The following is a 21,545-nucleotide window of genomic DNA, read 5'->3' as shown; positions in this document are numbered from 1 at the left end:
CAATAGGAGGATCTCCATAGCATTAGTGATAGATCCCAATATTCAAATGCTCATAACTTTCTCATTATTTTCTGATTTTTCTCTACGTTTTATTGATCTGTTTCTTTGACTTTTCTCTTTTTACACAAGCATTCCTGTTCCAAAGGTTTCATTTTCCTTTAAGGACAAGGTGACCCAAAACTGACCATAGAACACGAATCTCAGGTTAAACTTGACAGAAATGAGAAAGAAAAATGCAATACCTATTTGTCCTCCCGAAGAGTCTCTGTAGACAACAGCAGAGTTGGGTCTCCCCAGTGAAGATCTACCATCCCCTGAAATACAAGGTTAAGGTAGGGTGGGGTGCTCATGCATTACAAGCTGCTTGAAATGGGGGGGGGGGGGTGGCATGCTTCTAGTGATTGCATACAGGGGAAATAACATCTTAAGGTACATATAATCTGGGTCACTTTAGTATCTTTATTGGATAATTACAAAATAATCATGTCTAAAGAGAGCAACAGCTTTTATATTTATAAATTTAGAGAAGTTATTTTGTAGCCATGGAAAAATATTGTTTTAATAGAGGAATATCCAATATATTACACAATACAAGTATCTGATTATATATCAATATTGTCATTAAAAAATGTTATGTCTGTGTAAATGATAGATATTAGGCAATGCTTGGTCTTTAATAATATTTCCATAACTCTTAGATCGATCTGACTTTAAAATGCACATTATAACCCATCTCATTTTAAAAGGTAGCTAATTTTATCACAATTTTATCAATTTTATCACAGTCATCATTTAAATTGAGCATTTTTTTTTTCTTTCTCTAGGAAGAAAATGAAATGGAATGAAATGAAAAGGATGAGTACCTGAATCGAATCCAGCTTTGGCAGAGTACGGTCGCTGGCGATTATACCTCGAGCTGTAGACCTGTACGGCACCGTCTGCTGACGATGCGTATCGAGCCTCAGCGGTGTTGGGCGTGGATGAGTGGGGGCGTTTGGGGAGTGATGAAGATGGTTGTGATGACGTCATGGGATGATGCTGCGGCTGCTGGTAGTGGTGTCCATCGCCGGTGGTAGCAGTATTGCTGGCACCTGTGAAATGAGATGAATTAAAGGTAAAGTCCACCTCAGAAAATTGTTGATTTGAATCAACAGAGAAAAATCAGACAAGCACAATGCTGAAAATTCATCAAAATTGGATGTAAAATAAGAAAGTTATAACGTTTCAAAGTTTCGCTTATTTTCAACAAAATAGTTCAATGAACGAGCCAGTTACATCCAAATGAGAGAGTCGATAATGTAACTCACTATTTCTTTTGTTTTTTTATTGTTTGAATTATTCAATATTTCAATTTTATGAATTTGTATGAATTTCACAATGAGGACCTCCTTGCCTGAAGCACAAAATGTTAAAATAATGGAATTCCACGTGTTCAGATAGGAATGAAACCTCATTTCACATGACAATGATGATAAAATAAAAATATTTCATATTTCATAATAAAAGAAAAAAGAAATAGTGAGTGATGTCATCGGTTCCTCATTTGCACACCGACCGAGATGTGCACATAACTGTTTTGTGAAATGAAGCGAAGCTTTAAAATGCCATAACTTTCTTATTTTACATCCCATTTTGATGAAATTTTCAGTGTTATGCTTGTGGAATTTTTCTGTTTTTATTCAAATCAAGTTTTTGTTGGGGTGGACTTGTCCTTTAATAAGAAAAGAAAGACAGATGTAATGACTTGGATGACTCAATGCTGGATATGAAGTGCATGAATGGGCATCTGATAACAAAGGGTGTTCACACTGCCATTGAGTAGATCCTCAATGCAGACCTGCCAACCTCCGGGAATGAAAAATTGTATTCTGTGATGAAAAAAACAGCATTTTCCCCCAAAAAAGTGTATTTCATAATAAAATGCTTGGCGCACTCGCTCATCGCAAAAATGCGCACTGCTCTTGCAGATGAAAAAAACAAGATAGAAACATGTGTATGTCTCACCCTGGTTTAACAAAATGATTGAAAAAAAACCCCCAAGTTACCTGAAATTACATTGATCTTAATAGCCATATTTGTGTAAGTTTTGTGAAATAGAGACATGTAGTTACGATTTTTCTCAAATAACGATTGTGTAAAGAAAAAAAAATATATATTTTGTTTATTTTCATTTTTTTCACAAAAACATTTTTTAAAGAAAAAAACGTATTGCCGTATTTTGGTTGCAAAAACGTACTAAATACGCCAGAAACGTACTGGTTCGCAGGTCTGTCAATGCTGGATATGAAGTTGTGTATCTTACATGAATGGGTTTCTGAAAACAAAGGGTGTTCACACTGCCATTCTTATTGACTAGTTCCCAAGCATGCCTTTATTTTGGGCTCAAGGAGATCTTGTCAACATACATGTAGAAAATGAAAAAAAAAGATACATTAATCCATTTCCCCGTTTCTCCCTCCCTCTATTGATTCGAAGTCTTGACGAACTTCCGGGAGAACCGGGGAACGTTTCATGAACAGATTGGACATTGATTTTCACTGACAAATGTTATAAGCTACTGTATATCCTTGCATCTGATTGGCAGAGAGCTAAACAGTGAAAAATTACAGACAGAAGTCTTCATGAAATGCTCTCTCGGCGGTCAGACCCGTATCAACCATAGCCGCATCATATGCATTAGCATTACTAGTTACCATTATGCTGTTATATGGTACCTTCATTGAAATCTCTGACTTTCACTGTCAGTCGAGTATTTATTTATGGTAGTTGCCATTGGATGGTAAAGTTACCATAATTGTAAACTCCATTCAACAGGATGAGACTTATCACAATGAATGTACCATTGTACCATGAAGGTATCCTTTGGCATAGATGCGATGGGGGGGGGGGGGCCTTCCATTCACGAGTTGATACCATGCGTGACCATGGGGTCTTAAAAGCACCCTAAACACATAATTTCCATATTCTGAAAATGCACCCCTTAACAAGTATTGGCGTGTGAAACCCTACCCTTAACAAGTATTGGAAACAAAACGATACTCTTGGCAGATATTCCCTGAAATGAACCCCTAAACAAGTACAGGAATGTTTTATTGTTACGGGTCATTCGGTCGTCTGCTTTACCTCATTGGTTTAGTACAACCCCACCTTCTACACCTCGCGCAAATCGGACTCTAAACACGAAGTGTTGGGGCAAAAAGGACATCCTTTATAAAACATCTTAATTTTGTTTTATCATCCCCGCAAATTCGACCCTAAACACGTAATTTTCCTAGCGAAATAGATACCCTTTTTCATTTTTGTGTTTTTGACACTCTTATTACATGATGTACGTAACGTGCCCTATCGTGAAAAAGACATCCTTTTTACATGTTTTTTTGGTCGCGCATGGTATCCACTCATCAATGTAAGTGCCCCCCCCCCCCGGAGATGCGACTTAAAGATAAATGCCAGTTGTGGTAACGATTTCAAAACGAGTTCGTACAAAATCCAATGAAATGAACAACAAAATGTCTGTTTGTAAAAATAAAAAATATGTGCCAATGGATTCTGGAAGAAATTGTGTAATAGCTGAGAAATCAGCAAATAAGCACGGGGTTCGGGTCAAGCGTCGGGCCGACATTCAAAGCAATAATAATACTCTGTCTCACGTGCGCTTATCTGTGTTGGTGATCTTCAATGTAAACATTTTTCAGCGTAGATTTCACAAAGTTCAGTTTATGTATCTGTACCAGATCTAGATCCATGATCTTATAGTAATACTTAACCTTGGTTTTACTGACTTTCTTGTGAAATCATTGTTTACTGCAACTACTTTCATTTATCTTTAAGCTTTCAGGCTGAAAACAGACCCTTTTCATATACCTAATGTTACATGTATTCAATACAACTTTTCAAAATGTCAAGGTAAATCATATTCAGCTTTCCTTTCAACCATTTGATAACGTATTCTCTGTAATTTATGTTAATCCCTTCATTTAACGGTTTATTGATTTTTTCCCCACATAAATTGCATGATAAATTGCATGCATGACATTTTACAAATGGCACTGTTAGAATCCAACTCCATGTGACAAGGATTGATATGATATAGCAAGTCTCAGGCAACAAAAAGGACACAAAAGGTGGTTTCAGACCGCCTCAAAGTTCGTCAATTTCAGGTATTTTCTGATTGGGTAATTTACCCGATCAGAAAATACCAGGTAATATTGGCAATGTGACAGCAAATTACACGTAATCTCCCCGAAAGAAAAAATAGTAGGTACTTGTCAAATTACGAAAACTTTCATGGGGATTTTCCAAGGTCGCAGGTATTTCGGCAATGTGAAACCAATTTACGGCAACTTTTAGCTCAGTGTGGAGTTGGCCCTTAGCTGGGCGCGGGCGCCGTGGGTAGCTGCTGAGCTAGTGATTTTGAATCTCACGCCTAGCTTGCTTATCAGACCATACTGCGCATGCTCATAACTTCAGGAACCTATCCCGAAGCGTAGATTTCAGGGCGGTGTGAATGCAGAAATAATTAATGGGTATTTTTTAGCCTAAAAAACTTTCTTGTAATTTAACGGGGATTCTTATGATCGAGGTGGTTTGAAACCACCTACAGACGAGTGACAGATTGGAGTGATGAGTCATGACATTTTCTTTGATACAGCGCTAAAACTTCATCAGTGAGAATGGGACCGTGATAGTAGAAAGGCGGGGGAGACAGTGGCTACGCCTGCTTGATTCAATTGACTGCTGGCGAATGCTTGCAAGACTGACTAGCTTCATGCTAGAGCAGGTTTTTATGAATGAACCAGCCTTGGAATCCTATGCTCTTCACTTCTCAAAAATGTTTGTCCGTGGTTACAGGTGCACCAGATATTCTTATGATTTAATTTCTTTGACTAATTAATGAAATTGATGAGAGACTCTTAATGGTTTCGGAAGGTTAATACGTGGGTGGAATAGGTCTGGTGCTTCATGAAATGTCTATAAATATGCCACAGAAAACTAATAAAGAATGCACATAACAAAATAGTATATCTCTAAATGGTACTAAGCATGACTCTTAACAAATATTAACATTTCACATTTTGTTGTTCACAACAATATACTTAATTACAGAACCACGGGTACCAATAAAATGCATCATTACAAGATGAATTAGAATTTTATGTCAATAACAAATAGCAATAAAGATGTGGGTGGATTTGGTTAAAGAGAAATTCCAGTAGTTGCAGTAAACACTGAATTCATGAGAAAGTCTGTAAAACCAGGCTTAATTGTCATTATATCATCGAGGATCTAGATCTGGTACAGTTACATAAACTGAACTTTGTGAAATCTTCAAATCTACGCTGAAAAATGTTCACACTAAAGATCACCGACACAGATAGGCACACGTGGGACAGTGTATTCTTATTGCTGGAATAAAGACCCGACGGAAGTGACCGAATATGCGCTTATTTTGCTTATTTCTCAGCAATTACACAATTTCTTCCAGAATCCTTTGGCACATATTTTTTATTCATACAAACAGACACTTGGGTGGTCATTATATTAGATTCTGTAAAAAGTCATTTTGAGATCGTTACCAATACTGGAATTTATCTTTAAATGGATCAAAAGAAACAGTATGTGATATACCCTACCTTACAAACACAACTTTCAACAGTTATTCATTCCAAACTAATCACACCTTTACTGTTCTCAGCAGGTTGATTTGTTTCTATGCTACTAATTAGTTTCAATTGCTGTTGGATGACTTAACCATGAACAACAGAGATTTGTAGTTGGAAATATGTGGGTGTCTATTTGGTAAATGTCAAATGGAGTAAAAGCCTTTATAATATGATCCTATGGGCATGTTCACGCTGACGTTACACGGCACAATTTTACACACCTTTCATTGTGTGTATCTCTAAAACAACAAATGATGGGAGTTTGCTTTTGATAGAATTAATAAAGTGAACCTTGCTGTATACTCTGATACTAAGTTTTTCAATGTAACCACATTCGTTACGCATCAGCAAGCAAAAATGTGTCGGAAACTGACGTTACGCAAAAGAGACATGCAATTTCAGGGTATTCAGTAAAATTGAAATATATCATGTCTCTGAGAAGAGTAATAATTTGAACATGTATATACCTTCATTACTAGGTTAAGATGTGTCAAAATATTAAATAATTTGTTTTTGTCTTTTGGGGGCTATGATAATTTTTCCATGACCATGCTGGTATATTTGCCATAGAGATAACACATGGAAGTCAAATGTGTGGAATCATTGCATTGTATCTTCTGTGCAGGGCTTCACATGAAAGTGAGCTTGATGTGGATGGAACATTGGAACATTTCAATGAAAAAGCTTTTTCTTTTTCTTAATTCCTTTTCTTTGATTTGAACATTTTTTACTTATTGGTAACTGACATTACACATTAACATTTACCAGTGCTATATGGTTTTCAAAGGCATAATTTTCTTGCTACTTATATGTAAGGCTTTTTAAAATCATGAAAGTTTCATAATACTTCACATTTTAATTTCAACACTGCTACAAAATGTTTTTTTTTTTATCATAGGCAAAAAAAAAGAAGTTTGAGTTTTTGTAAAACAGAGTGTGATATTTCATATGAAGCCATTACTGCTCACACATGTTTGTACTTGTAATCTAATTTGCCTTCATGATTCTATCCAATGCAATTTCAGAGAAACACTTTCCTCTCTTACAAGAAATGCCCTACATGTATTTAGGTTACAAGACACCCAAGTAATTGAAGTTCAAACTCACTGTTGATTATTCCGAAACTACACAAATTTGATCCCAATTTCATGATTCTATTCACAATTGAAAGCAACTGCCCCAGTCACACCTATGATACTGATTCCTAACCAACCAGTGGTATATCATTGGAAACAGGGTCATAGATTTGGTTGGGCAGGAATCGGCTTTGCAGTTGTGACTGTGGTGTACCAGTTGGGAGTGATGTGGATTGTTTTATCAACTGCCTTGGGGTTTAAAGTAAGGTTTACAAGTTCAAATCTCACCATGAACACACTGGAATAAGTCACTGAACAGGTGGCCACCATATTACCAACTTGAAATACATATTCAGGACGTCTACTTATAAACAAATCACATTCTAACAAGATTATTTGAAGTCAGTTAAGGACAATGGCATTATCCACTCTCCACTATTTTCCAAATAAAAGAAAACTTGAAAGTGAATTGAACAAGATTCTTAATTTTTTGCAAACAATAAGCTTTTAAAGAATTTAAAAGTCACTGAACTTTGTAGAGCAATATAAGCCTCTTTCCAATACACTATGACTACACCTTTCCCCTATTGAATAAGCAACAAATGTATTTCTTGCATTAAATTCAAATGAAAAGGATGTATTCCTGTTGTAAATAACCTAAGGGATAAAATGACTCTCCATCAAGCCATAACACAAGTCAAACATAAATTTAGTTTGGTAATTCTTCATTTTAGGGTACATTGTACAATATTGTCTTGTTTGGGAACTCAAGATTGAAAACCAAGTCTCTAATCCAAAACTTGGAGTCTTCAGGCTTGCAAATTGCGGGGTGTACTTTTTAGCACTTTTTTATTTTTCACTTTTTTTTCCTATTGACTTTATAGACATAAATCTATACCACACGCAGCCTGTCACGTCTACATGTAATTCTCACTGTAGGTATAAATACTATCTATAAACTGTCGGGGAATGTCTAATGGCACAACCTTGGCATACCGAGCCAAATTCACTTTTCACACATGAAGATATATATCATTATACATATTCCACACTCCCAACTGCACAATTTGCTATTTAGGATTTGGAAGCATTACTTCACCCCATTCACTGACACAAATCTATCATTCGTTTCTCTGACTGCAGGCACACCGATGAAACCCAAGTCCATACTGACTGATAATATGTCATCATAAATAATGTAATAGCTTTGCTTGATTGGGAGTAAGATTCGTTGGTGTGGCTGCACCGTTAATCAATATGTAGGTCTACTATAAATTCAATATGAGGCCGTTCTCATTACGCTTTCTAAAACTAGTTTACTGAAAACCAATTCAGGAAACCACTTCGGAAGATCGCTTTGCTAGCGTTCCCACTTGATCACACGAAAGTGGTTTTCAAAATCACTTCACGTAAAGCGCTCTTGTTGCTATGGAAATGCTCTCAGTGGGGCGACACGTTTCGCGCGAAATTCGAAACCGCAGCATAGGCATTCTACACCTATAGCGTGCTCAAAATGTGCGAAGATCGCTTCCCGAAGAACGGTTGTGTCTTCACTTATGCTAAAACCAGTTTAACGAGGCAAAGCGATCTTGATAACTACATCGCGAGGTGGCTTTCCAAACAGGTTTGGAAGATCGCTTCCAAGACCGCTTTCACCGTTCTCACTACGTGTTAAACTAGTTTCCACTAAACTAGTTTTCTTTAAACTAGTTTTAGGAACGTAGTGAGAACAGCCTCTATGACATCCGAAAACTGCACATAGTGGGCAGATGTTGGTTGGAGGAACTCATTAGGAATGTTGTTTATCCTTTCTTGTGTTTACAAGGTCAATATTCTTGACATATATGTAGACACAATACTCTTACCGCATCCCATGTATTTTTCCCCTACTTCTGTGTCAGAGCATTTCATGAAGCAAGTGGTGATTTTTACTGACAATTGTTACAAGCTACTGAAATCCTTGCATCCCATTGGCTTAGAACAAATTAATTTCTGGAAATCACTGACTATTTGCTTCATAAGACAATTCCCTGATATTTGAGATAAGAGGAGATAACTAATTTGAAAAACATATACAGTTGGAATGCCCGTCAGTCTCGCCTGCATTACCTGATTCATTATTACAGCAATGTTGACTTTGAAAACAAAAAAACAAAGGATAATATGACAACAGAGCCAGTGCTGTTATGTCCAAGTTTCATGAAATAGGCCCATATACTTTCCCAGGTGGGGCCACTTCCATTTACAAGTGGATACCATGCGCGACCATGGGGTCTCGAAAAGCACCCTAAACACGTAATTTCCATATTCTGAAAATGCACCCCTTAACAAGTATTGGCGTGTGAAACCCTACCCTTAACAAGTATTGGAAACAAAACGATATACTCTTGGCAAATATTCCCTGAAATGAACCCCTAAACAAGTACAGGAATGTTTTTACGGGTCCTTCGGTCGTCGGCTTTACCTTATTTGGTTTAGTACGACCCCATCTTCTACACCTCGCGCAAATCGGACTCTAAACACGAAGTGTTGGGGCAAAAAGGACATCCTTTATAAAACATTTTAATTTTGTTTTATCATCCCCGCAAATTCGACCCTAAACACGTAATTTTCCTAGCGAAATAGATACCCTTTTTTCATTATTTTTGTGTTTTTGACACCCTTATCACGTTACGTACGTAACGTGCCCTATCGTGAAAAAGACATCCTTTTTACGTGTTTTTTTGGTCGCGCATGGTATCCACTCGTCAATGTAAGTGGCCCCTCCGGGATACTTTCTAAGTTATGATGACATTTCAAACTTTAACTATCGTTAAAATATAAATATTGATGTCACCTTTGTCGTCAGAAAAGCGGCCTATAGTCTCACTCTACTATGCAGGCAAGATAGTAAAACTAGTCTGATCAGGCTATATTACATTCTGGTGATGTTTACATTTCCAAAACAAAGAATTTTTCCAAATTGAAGGAATGTGTCAATCAATTTCTAGTCTAGATCAAATTTCCAACTTATTTGAGACTCAATCTTGAAAAATAAATCTTGGTAGAGAAGAAAAAAAAACCCAAATTTTTGAAACATACGCACACATACAATGAAAAAAAATGAATCAACTAATATAAACTCCACTGGAGTGGCCTTATTAAGTCTGCAACAGAAATGAGCATATTAGGGTACAAAGAAAACTCTGTCAAATCAGAGCAAGTTCATACTTGTGAAGACGTCTCCACTCCAATTTACATCTTTCATATCCTTCCTTTCTATTCTCTCTCTTCTTCTTCTCCTTGTACATTCTTTCAAAGTGATTTATGGAGAATGTTGATTATGGTTAACAAGGGACTTCAGAAAGCAGACAATGCACGTACATAGATTCAATCTTAGCCAGCTGCTTGGCAATACAGAAAGATAAATCATTATCCCATCTAAGCCTCCTTTTAAAACCAAGAATAAATCTTACAGCTATCACGGTTAAAAAAAATCTTATACCGTTTTGTTAGCTCGCATTTACTTGACGGTTACCATGTGTAGACCCTTGTCCACTGTATATCTAAATGCTCTTGGCACAAAGGACAAAGCTGGTTTGTGAGGTAAGTGCAAGGTAAAAATCATGGTAAGCACGGAACAGCTTCTGTAGCCATCCTGTGTGATCCACTGTTTAAACCTAGATCTAAACCCTCATTAGGTTGAAAAGGGATGGCAAAGTATTGCACTCACCACCTTCCTTACTTTTCGACAAAATTGCTGACATAAATGTATACATGCAAAATATCATGGAGGAACCCCATTGCCCAATGAAATCAAAAATTGACCAGGGGCCCATAACACAAAGCTTAGCAATGATCGTAGAAAACACTTTTCTACGATTGATTTCCATTGACTACAATACACAATCAATTGTAAAAATCAAGCGTACTATTAATCGCTATTAAGGCATGGTCACACCGCCCGAGCGTTGTTGGAGCAGTTGTGGAGCGGAGAGAATAAAAATCATCACCGCTCGCTACCGCTCCAACGACGCTCGGGCGGTGTGACCAGGCCTTAACCTTTGTGTTACGGGACCCAGGTTTACTGGCATATCACATATCAACACACAACATAATGACAGAAAAACAACCCTTAGATATGAAGCATAACCCCTAGTAAGAATCCCATAGAAGACAACAGGCAAGAGTCAGAAGAAAAAAATATACCTCAAGTGACTCAAGGTTAAACAGACAGATACACTTCAAAATCGAATACTTTTCCCTACATAACACATCAATTAAATCTTTAATGTATTCAAATGAAATGAATAATTAAAGGATAAATATGGGTGGCGCATAAAGAAGTATGTGGATGATAACATAATAGTTTTACCATTATTTGAAGAATAACAAAAACAATAACAGATGTTGTTTGAAGTACTTGTTATTTGTAACTCTTATAAGGCCACCGCACAACTTACGATTGTCCGCGATCCGATTTTCGAACAAATCGCATTTTGTTCATTTTCTGAAAATGTGAATGGAACATATCATTTTACTTGAGGTTAAAATTAATTGAAAAAATACTAAATATAACCATTTTGAAAGATTGAAAGACTTTATTTTGGAGTAAAGGCCAAATTAGTTTCAAATTGAAGCCAATCGCATGACTGCTATGACGTCATTATGACTAGATATTAAATTTCCTTTTATTCTAAGAAAGATGATAGCATAGTAAAAAATTTGAACATAGGTATTCGTACGATGATTTAGAACATTACACAGTAAGATATTCAAAGTCTCAATATTACCATCAAATTCTATTACATTTTATTCTGAAATCGGGTCGCAGACCAATCGTAAGGTGTCATTAGCCTTTATCTTGTGGGAATCCATGCACATATATGATCACGACTTCACAGCAGAATGGAAGGTAAAACACATGAAGCAGTAGCACAAATGAATTCCAAAAGATGAAATGAATTTAATGTGGCTTTTTTTACATCTGTAGCTAAACACTTGGTATTGTGACTGTGAATTGCCTCATACTCCTGACTGTATTTATAGAAAATAATATGTAGGTTTTAATAACAGCAAGTGTAATCCAAACTTTTACATAAAATGCACCAAACTTCATATTGCTAGTGGATGGTACTCAATGAACTTTGAACAGGGAATTAAAGTGATGTTTTAACAGAAGCTTGATAGTATTTAAAGGGGAAGTTCACCCTGACAAAAGTTTATTGTAAAAATAGCAAAAAAAAATAATAAAAAATATTGCAGAAGGTTTGAGAAAAATTCATCAAATAATTAAAAAGTTATTAGAATTTCAATTATTTGATTTGTGACGTCATATGCGAGTAGCATTCCTACATAGCGAATGGTAAAAAATCAATGAAATGTCATTTTCTCATAAAATTGAAAATGGTTTCACTCTAACTTTTGTATATCAATAGACAAATTAGACAAATCATTTCATACCCGATCATGAAAAGAAAATTAAGTCATCAGGAACCATACAAAATTTGAAATTCATACATTTTATATTACATAACACATGGGGCAGCTGCTCGTTTATGACGTCACAAATCCAAAATTTTGAACTCTAATAACTTTCTTACTCTTTAACGGATTTTCCTCAAACCTTCACCAATATTTTTTACTACTTTTTCTGCTATTTTCACAACAAAGTTTTCTTCAGGATGAACTTACCCTTTAAAAAAAAGGTTTCTTTTTATATCATAATTTTAATAACTCAAATAATAATCAGTAACACATGAATTAGGAATTTTGTGATTTATCTTGTGAGCAGTCATAAGAACTCAAGGAATAACATTTAATCAAATTTGGTATAATATAATTTTTTTCTTCAAATGAATCACCATTTATATTTGCAACAATGATTGTCATAGAGCATTTAAGATCGGTAATTATTAGGAAATAACATACAACTGATTTTGCTTGCTAAAGTGAATGGGGAAAAGTTCAGAAGAATTTGCATATCATACATGTCCCTGAGTCAAATTAACTGACTCCAACTTCAACAAACTCAGGACTTACTCTACTTTTATTAATAAGGGACCTCTCACACTTTATGTAAATTATTTCTCTATTTTTGCATCCATCTATGAAAGCTTAATCTAAAAATAGGCAGTTTTGAAAAACAAGTTTTGAAGTTTAGTGTGAAGAAAAAACCCAAAATTTTTACAGGATGAAGGGATTGCTTAATATGTATAGCACTATAAAGAAAGGAAATGGATACTGAGATTACTGGAAAAAAAAATTACAAAGAAGTGCATTTTACAATGACCGACAGCCAAGAATATTATCTCTACTTGGGGCAAGGGATGTTACATATTCCATTAATATAGTATTTTTTTTAAATATATGAATGAAAAAATAATTACTGTGTATAATATAATGATTGAGGGATGTAATAAAACAAAGCATCGTTAAATGCATTCTTCATTAATCTCATTTTAAAGATGGTCCATCATCATGGTGATAAATGTTAGTAATTTATCTGTATCATATCCAAATATCACAATCAATACGAAAATAAAATTTGAATTGATCTGTGAACTTTACGCAAGCTAATAACCTTTTCCCAGTCTGTTGTTACTAACTATATTAATTTCAGGTTACCTAAATATGGCACAACGGCAAATACATACATGTACCGTCGTTAATGCTGGCACCCTTGAATGAGATAGTTAATATTGGGCATTGTAATTACATCCCTTAACACTTGTTTTTGAAGATAATAATATTATTTATATCGCGCCATCTATCTAGAAATATTCTATTCCGAGGGGTGTTTTTTATAAATTATTATTATTACCCCGGCTTTAGCTTGAGCTGCCTTCCAGCGCTCATGCATTCAAGGAATTAATCCTGCCGGGTACCCATTCACCTCACCTGGGTCGAGTGCAGCAAAATGTGGATAAATTTCTTGCTGAAGGAAATTACGCCATGGCTGGGATTCGAACCCATGACCGTCTGTTTCAAAGTCAGAAGACTTATCCACTGGGCCACAATGCCCCACTTATAATGAATATGATTTAGTAGTACTTTATGGTAATGTGATGTGCATGAGATGAAAGATGGAAAAAAAAACTTTTTGAGTGCATGATGATGTTTATATAAAGAAGCTAACCTGCTGCAGCATAGTAGTGTTGAAGAGCTTTAGCTGAGTGGATACCATGCTTAGCTGGGATTGAGCTGAAATCTAAAATACATCCAAGCAAATAAACATCTACTAGCATTCTAACATTCACATGACAATTTTCAAAATATCCAGTACGATATCTTCAAGTATACTTTATGACTTCCTTTATTTTTTGTTTTACTTGTGCATAAAAAGTAATACATTTTAGATGACTATTCCTTCATACAAGTAACCTTTTTTTTCAGTCTCATTTTCTTTCATATCTTTCTGAATTTAAGAAATCTGTTCTTATGTTACTTCTATACATTATATTGTCATGGTTACTATGATTGAAATAAATAGGTTGTCTAAAGTTCTGGCAAAGATTCATTCAATCATTTAAATTATACTGTACAATATCATCATTTCAATTGGCTATTACAAAAGTAAAGTGACTATTTTATTTCATTGGTTGATTCTTTCCGAAGGTTTGAATTTTGCTCATAAGAATCAATAATCCCTCTCCAAAATGTTATAATTTTAAGAAATAAGGCTCTTCAAACAACTACCTTCTAGGGCGTTGCAAGAAAATTGCGATCAATTGCAAGTAAATTTTTGTTCCCAAAATCAAGCATATGCCATGCAATCAATTGCAAATTTGCAATTGATTGCTAATCTGCTCCATGAAACAAGGAGTGTAATCTGATTTGCTAAAAGTTAAAAGTGATCAATTAACTGTAAAATTGCAACAGAATATTTGCGATTGATTGCAAATATTTTCTTGCAACACCCCCTTAAAGATTTCTGCTTTTATGTTAAAAAGTTTCGTACATAGACTGTAACCTTACATTTCTTCCACATTGCATACTAGACAAGTGATTTTATACAAAGATGATAAAAAAAGAAGCAAAAGATTAGTGATAATCTTTGTAAGACTTGGAGGGTTACTTATTGCTTTAATACAAAAAAAAACAGCATCAATTAAAAATAATATTTCTTTAGATAATGAAAAATATATAAAAAAGACATCGCACATGCTTTCTGTCAACATTGTTGAGAAAAGGCGCCAAAAAGCTATGATAAATAAGTTTTTTTTTTAAATCATTCTGTAACTTATTCTTGAATTATCCATCAGCAGAAAATGAAATTTCATGCCAATAACATGACACGTTGTTATTTTCACCCGAATCCGTTCCTGTAAGTTTCATTTGAGTACCACATGTATACATTGATGTTTCACGTTAGTAGTCTAACATCACCTGAAGAAAATAATCTTTTAGTTTAAGAATCAAACCCTTTCTTGGAAGTTTTGACGTAAATCAAAATACTTTCATAGAAATTTGGACAAAAAATGGGAAATGCATGGATGTAAAGATGTGAAATAAGAAATTTCATCAATATTTTTAGGGATTCCCCCATCAGTTTTAGCATGAAACCATTTTAAAAAGTTGGGTTGTACGAAAGCGGAAAAACAAGAAATAATATCAATGAAAGTGTGGGGATAATTTGGAAAAAACAATAGGAAAGTTATGAGCATTTGAACTTCTCAATCATTAATCAAAGAGAGAGGTGTTGGCTCAGTCAGTAACACGTCTGCCCGTCGAACCGAAGATCGTGGGTTCGAGTCCACCCGGGCGTGTGACTAAAGCCAGTGCGTTGTGTATAAACGTCTCTCCCATGTTTCATAGATGCAGGCTATGTTACAATAGAAAACACTCCGTCCCTTGGATAGGACGTTAAAAGGAGGCCCCTTGTAGAGGAGAGTCACCACCTTTGCACGTTAAGAACCCATTGCACTATTTGTATAAGAGTAGGGGGAAACCCCGGTGTAGTGGTCCACCTGCATTCCCCCCAATCAGTTATATCGGAAGGAGAGACCTGCCGGTCACGGTAATTCAGTTTGCTTTTCACCTCCCAGGCACAGGTGACGCCAAACAAATAATAATAACATCCTTCCATTGGCAATGCCACCGAGATTTGTGATGTCATAGAAGTATAACTCTCAAATTTGTACAATGAAATTACACCCCAAAACATTTTATTTTACACCATTTATAATGCTAGTACAAATTTTCTGTTCATGATATATTTACAAAACCTCTCTATGTCCTCCCATGAAAAACCATCTGACCTCTGGATAGACTTAATGAAAGTAACAAGCCTCTGGCCGTCTCATCTGCATTACGTGATTCAATATAGCAGCAGTGCTGACTTTGAAAGCTACTACTATAAAACAAATATTCACAAAAAACACCATTCATATACTGATACTACGTTCATTGACCCTAAATGACATTTGACCTTGATCATGTGACCTAAGACTTGTCAAATGATACTTGCTTACCCCTATATCCACATTTTATAAACTGTATCTAAACTTTGAATCTTATGACAGCAATCTAATAATTACCTCCAAAATGGCCAAAGTTCAATAACCTTAAATGATCTTTGACTTTGGTCATGTGACCTGAAACTTGTATGAGATGTTCAGTGATACTTGATTACTCTTATTGTCCAAGTTTTATGAACTAGATCTATACACTTTCAGAGTTATGATGGTTATTCAACAAATATTCATTTTTGAAGTTATGATGAAATTAAACAAAAACTTAACCATAGGTTAAGATTTTGATGTTGATTCCCCAACATGATCTATGTTCATTGACCCTAAATGACCTTTGTCATGTGACCTGAAACTCAGGCTGGATGTTCAGTAATACTTGATTAACCTAATGTCAAAGTTTCATGAACTACGTCAATATACTTTCTAAGTTATGCTGTCAGTGTCATTTCAAAAACTTAACCTTTGGTTAAGATTTGATGTTGACGCTGTTGCCGCCGTCGGAAAAGGGGAGCCTATAGTCTCACTCTGCTACGCAGGTGAGACAATACTTAAACGTAAAATAAAGTATAAAAGTTGTACAAGTGTGACATCATAGATTTAGAATGGGGAGATGTCCATATTAAAATGTTCATAACTTATCTTATTTGCTCAATTTTTCTCAAACTTTCATTGGTTTCTTTGATTTTTCTTTTTTCACACAAGCTGAGTTGTCCCCATGGTTTCATTCTCCTTGACTGCCCCTTTATAAAAAAAAACACCCCACAAAAAACAAAAAACGGTTAAGAATATTTCAAAATAAACTTAATGCTTCAGAACACATCTTCAAATTCAACTTTACGTCCACCTTTACTGTCATATCATAATCTTCATCCATGCCTTCACCTTTAAATTTGCTAGCAAAGTGAGTATACACATTCTTGTTCTTGGTGCAACAGCACATATTACTAATAATCAGAAGTTAATGAAGAAAAGAAAGTAACAAAATGCTCAAATTTTCATCTGTGTTTTAGTGGTGTTTGAATTGATAATGAAATATTTGACTTACTTGTATCTTTCGCTGTATCTCCAGCAGCTCCACTACCCTTGTGACTGGTAGTATGTAAATTCTCTGTAGAACTTGACCGCCGATGCAACAGTGCCGGTCCTGCATTGCTACCATGCCTGTGATGATGATGATGTTGCTGAACCTGCTGCTGGTGATGTTGATGGTTATTGTGATGTTGATGGTTATTGTGATGTTGATGGTTGGCATTGTTGACCGAGGTAGGTTGTGACATCATCTCTGATATCGATTTAGGATTGCTGGTACTGGTTCCGAGGAAGATGCTGGCTGATTTGTTCTGTTTGGTGTACGTCGTAAGGAGTTCTTCCAACTCATTCTCGCTGTCATCAAAGAAATATGTAAAACAGTATTAGCCATCACTGAAAATTCAATGTATTTAATTTGTAATAAACCTATATCCAAGATATATAACTTGTTGTTATTCTTCTGGCATACACACTGACTATAGGGATAAGAAATTTGCACCAAATTACAGGATATCGGACAAGGTTCTAACAAAAGAAAATTTCCAAGCTTCAAATTAATACAAGGTATGCAAAAAGGTTTGGTTTTTTTTCTTCAAATTTAAGTTTCTCTATTTTTTTTAAAAGAAAAATTATCATTTTTCCCCCATGCAGCCAGTAAAAAATCTAGCATAGCTCTCAACCAATCAGATTACAAGGATTATCTCATCCATTCTATAATACTTACTTGGCCACTCCAACAAAATGAGAGAACCTATTGTCATCAATGCTCTCATCTTCCTCTTCAAACTGATGATGATTGTGAGGTTTGACGATCTTCTTAGGTTTCTTACTCTCCATTTCATCTGTTTCCTACAGGTTCATCAATGATAAAATAGGAAATATAATTAGTTTTATCAAAAGGTCAAGTCCATCTCAGAAAAATGTTGATTTGAATCAGTACAGAAAAATCAGACAAGCATAATGCTGAAAATTTCATCAAAATTGGATGTAAAATAAGACAGTTATTATGAAGTTTCGCTTAATTTTCACATAATAGTTATTTGCACAATTTAGCCACATGCAAATGAGAGAATCGATGATGTCCCTCACTCACTATTTCTTGTTTTTTATTGTTTGAATTATACAACACTTCAATTTTTACAGATTTGACAATAAAGACCAACTTGACTAAAACATAAAATGTTAAACAATGGTAATTTCACATGTTCACGGCGAAAAAAAAAAATGAGGAGAAAATTACAATATATCATATTTCAAATAATGAAATACAAAAGAAATAGTGAGTGATGGCATCAAATCCCTCATTTGCATACTGACCAGGATGTGAATATAACTATTTTGTGAAATTAAGCGAAACTTAAGAAGGTCATAACTTTCTTATTTTACATCCGATTTTGATGAAATTTTCTGTGTTGTGCTTGTTGGATTTTTCTCTTTTATTCAAATCCACTTTTTGTTCGGATGGACTTGTCCTATGAATAGATTGAACCATCATATGTATTTGATTACAGTGCCTTGTCAATTCCCTATTCATTTCCAAATCACAACAAGATTGTCGCTAAGGGGAGCACATAATACACCTGCCTGTAACACGAAAATTGAGTTATTGGTCAAGTAAGAAATACAGAAGGTGGCGACTTCAACTCTGACCTTCTGACCTCAAAATCAATAGAATTGCTGGGATCTATGCTAGTATCATACACACCAAATTATATGGGCCTAGGTTAAGTTAAACTGAATTTATCATGTTTACAAGGATTGCAGAAGGGTAAGATGAAAATATGTAACTGTGACCTGGACTTGTGAACAATAAGTAAAACTTTGAAATGTCATAATTTTCCTATTTTACATCCGATTTTGAAGAAATTTTCAGCGTTATGCTAGTTTGATTTTTCTTTATTTATTCAAATCAACATTTTTCTGGGGTGGACTTGACGTTTAAAGAAAAAGAATACATAATGTACCATGAATCCTCTAAGATGATTCATTCTCTTCACATCAAAACTTTCAGACGTTGCTTGATACCAACCTTGCTATATATCTGGACAAAATCCACTAGTTGCTTTGCAAGGATTCTTCTCCTGTCGTGAATGGGAAGCTTTCTACTAGGCACTATCACTTTGAATTGCTGTTGAAGATTGCTTGCTGCCCTCTTCAGGAATCGCAACACAAGATCCTATGATATATGCAAGGAATGAATAGCATGGGTTTCAAAGGATAAGATGGTAGATTCAGACAGAATAGCAATGCTTAAGGATTGGAGAGATAAAGGCGAAGATAGTTCCACTGGACAAAGTAAAAAAGTAAAATTAGTTGTCGAAGAATAATAACGTTCAATAATAGAAGATGACTCCCAATACCATTCCACTGGACACGTTAAAATGAACAAGTGGAATGCCTCTGGCCGTCTCACCTGCATCACACGGTTCAATATAGCAGCAGTGCTGACTTTGAATACTACTCTAACTCGCACAAGATGTTCAGCGATACATGGTTACTCTTATGTCCACTTTTTATGAACTAGACCAATAAACTTACAGAGATATGATGGTTATTCAACAAAAACCCCAACATGGCCAAAGTTCATTGACCTTACATGACCTGTGACCTTGATCATGTGACCTGAAACTCGCACAGGATGTTAGTGATACTTGATTACTCTTATGTACAAGTTTCATGAATCAGATCCATAAACTTTCAAAGTTATGATGGTAATTCAACAGATACACCCAGTTCGGCCAAAGTTCATTGACCTTTGACCTTGGTCATGTGACCTGAAACGCGCACAGGATGTTCAGAGATACTTGATTACTATAATGTCCAAGTTTAATGAACTAGACCAATAAACTTTCAAAGTTATGATGGTAATTCAACAGATACCCCCATTCGGCCAAAGTTCATTGACCCTAAATGACCTTTGACCTTAATCATGAGACCTGAAACTTGCACAAAATGTTCAGTGATGCTTGATTACTATTATGTCCAAGTTTCATGAATCAGATCCATAAACTTTCAAAGTTATGATGGGAATTCAACAGATATCTGCAATTCGGCCAAAGTTCATTGACCCTAAATGACCTTTGACCTTGGTCATGTGACGTGAAACTCGTGCAGGATGTTCAGCGATACTTGATTAACCTTATGTCCAAGTTTCATGAACTAGGTCCATATATTTTCTAAGTTATGATGACATTTCAAAAACTTAACCTCAGGTTAAGATTTCGATGTTGATCCCTCCAACATGGTCTAAGTTCATTGACCCTAAATGACCTTTGACCTTGGTCATGTGACATGAAACTCTAATAGGATGTTCAGTAATACTTGATTGACCTTATGGCCAAGTTTTATTAACTAGGTCCATATACTTTCTAAGTTATGACGTCATTTCAAAAACTTAACCTCAGGTTAAGATTTGATGTTGACGCCGCCGCCGCCGCCGTCGGAAAAGCGGCGCCTATAGTCTCACTCTGCTTCGCAGGTGAGACAACAACTATGTGAGAAAAGGGGTTTCCATGCATTATGATACAGTTACACCAACGAAACAAACACCAGACAGAATGTCATCTGTAATAATGCAATAGCTTTTGTTGGTTTGTAGAGTTGTGCCAATGAGACTGTGGCATTATGAATTTGACAAGCAAACAAGACATTCTGGCAAAATGGCAGACCTGCCAACCTCTGGGAATGAAAAACTGTATTCTGTGATAAAAAAAATGTATTTTTCCCCAAAAAAGTGTATTTCATAATAAAATGCTTGGCGCACTCGCTCATCGCGGCGTTCAAGTTGCATGCTAGCTAAAATGCGCATTTCTCTTGCAGATGAAAAAAAAAACATTGAAACATGTGTATATCTCACCCTGGTTTAAAAAAAAATTATTGAAAAAAAAAACGTTACCTGAAATTACATTGATCTAATAACCATATTTGTGTACGTTGTTTTGAAATAGAGATGATTTTTCTCAATAAATTACGATTTTGTAAAAAAAAGTTATCATTTAAAGAAAAAACGTACTGCCATATTTTAGTTACAAAAATGTACTAAATATGCCTAAAATGTACTGGTTGGCAGGTCTGAAATGGCTGTATTTTAATAAGAAACTGGAAATGATAAGTATAATTCACTTACCATTTGTTCATCATGTTGGTCTGTCTCGTCTAGTTTCTCTGGTGGTTTGCTTGTTTCGGCGAGTAATCTCTGTTGAACTCTCAGGAGGTAGGTAGCAAAGGCATTTCTGGCTTGCAGCTTGCTATACAGGCAAGAATCAATTAAACATTATGTTATGTATTGTGATGATACACAAACATCAAATAGCACTCTTACTGGT

At 35.4% G+C, this 21,545-nt stretch overlaps 1 protein-coding gene across 5 annotated transcripts in view; it reads right to left on the bottom strand.

Moving 5' to 3' along the window:
• LOC121418240 (tubulin polyglutamylase TTLL5-like) overlaps nucleotides 1-21,545 on the bottom strand; it is a 116,283-nt gene that overhangs the window by 54,108 nt on the left and 40,630 nt on the right. For 4 of the 5 annotated variants that reach the window (XM_041611992.1, XM_041611989.1, XM_041611994.1 and 1 more), the window contains 7 exons: nucleotides 21,347-21,467; nucleotides 19,250-19,396; nucleotides 17,945-18,069; nucleotides 17,237-17,574; nucleotides 13,857-13,928; nucleotides 864-1,091; nucleotides 243-314 (listed from right to left, as the gene is read on the bottom strand). In XM_041611992.1, coding sequence (XP_041467926.1) covers nucleotides 243-314; nucleotides 864-1,091; nucleotides 13,857-13,928; nucleotides 17,237-17,574; nucleotides 17,945-18,069; nucleotides 19,250-19,396; nucleotides 21,347-21,467 — 1,103 coding nt within the window. The remainder of the gene's footprint in view (nucleotides 1-242; nucleotides 315-863; nucleotides 1,092-13,856; nucleotides 13,929-17,236; nucleotides 17,575-17,944; nucleotides 18,070-19,249; nucleotides 19,397-21,346; nucleotides 21,468-21,545) is intronic. The other variant, XM_041611993.1, reaches the window with a different exon arrangement.

The sequence above is a fragment of the Lytechinus variegatus genome, chromosome 7 (assembly GCF_018143015.1).
Source record: "Lytechinus variegatus isolate NC3 chromosome 7, Lvar_3.0, whole genome shotgun sequence".
NCBI classification, from domain to species: domain Eukaryota; kingdom Metazoa; phylum Echinodermata; class Echinoidea; order Temnopleuroida; family Toxopneustidae; genus Lytechinus; species Lytechinus variegatus.
Note: the sequence above shows the minus strand (reverse complement) of the source record. Positions and strands in the feature narration are given on the sequence as shown.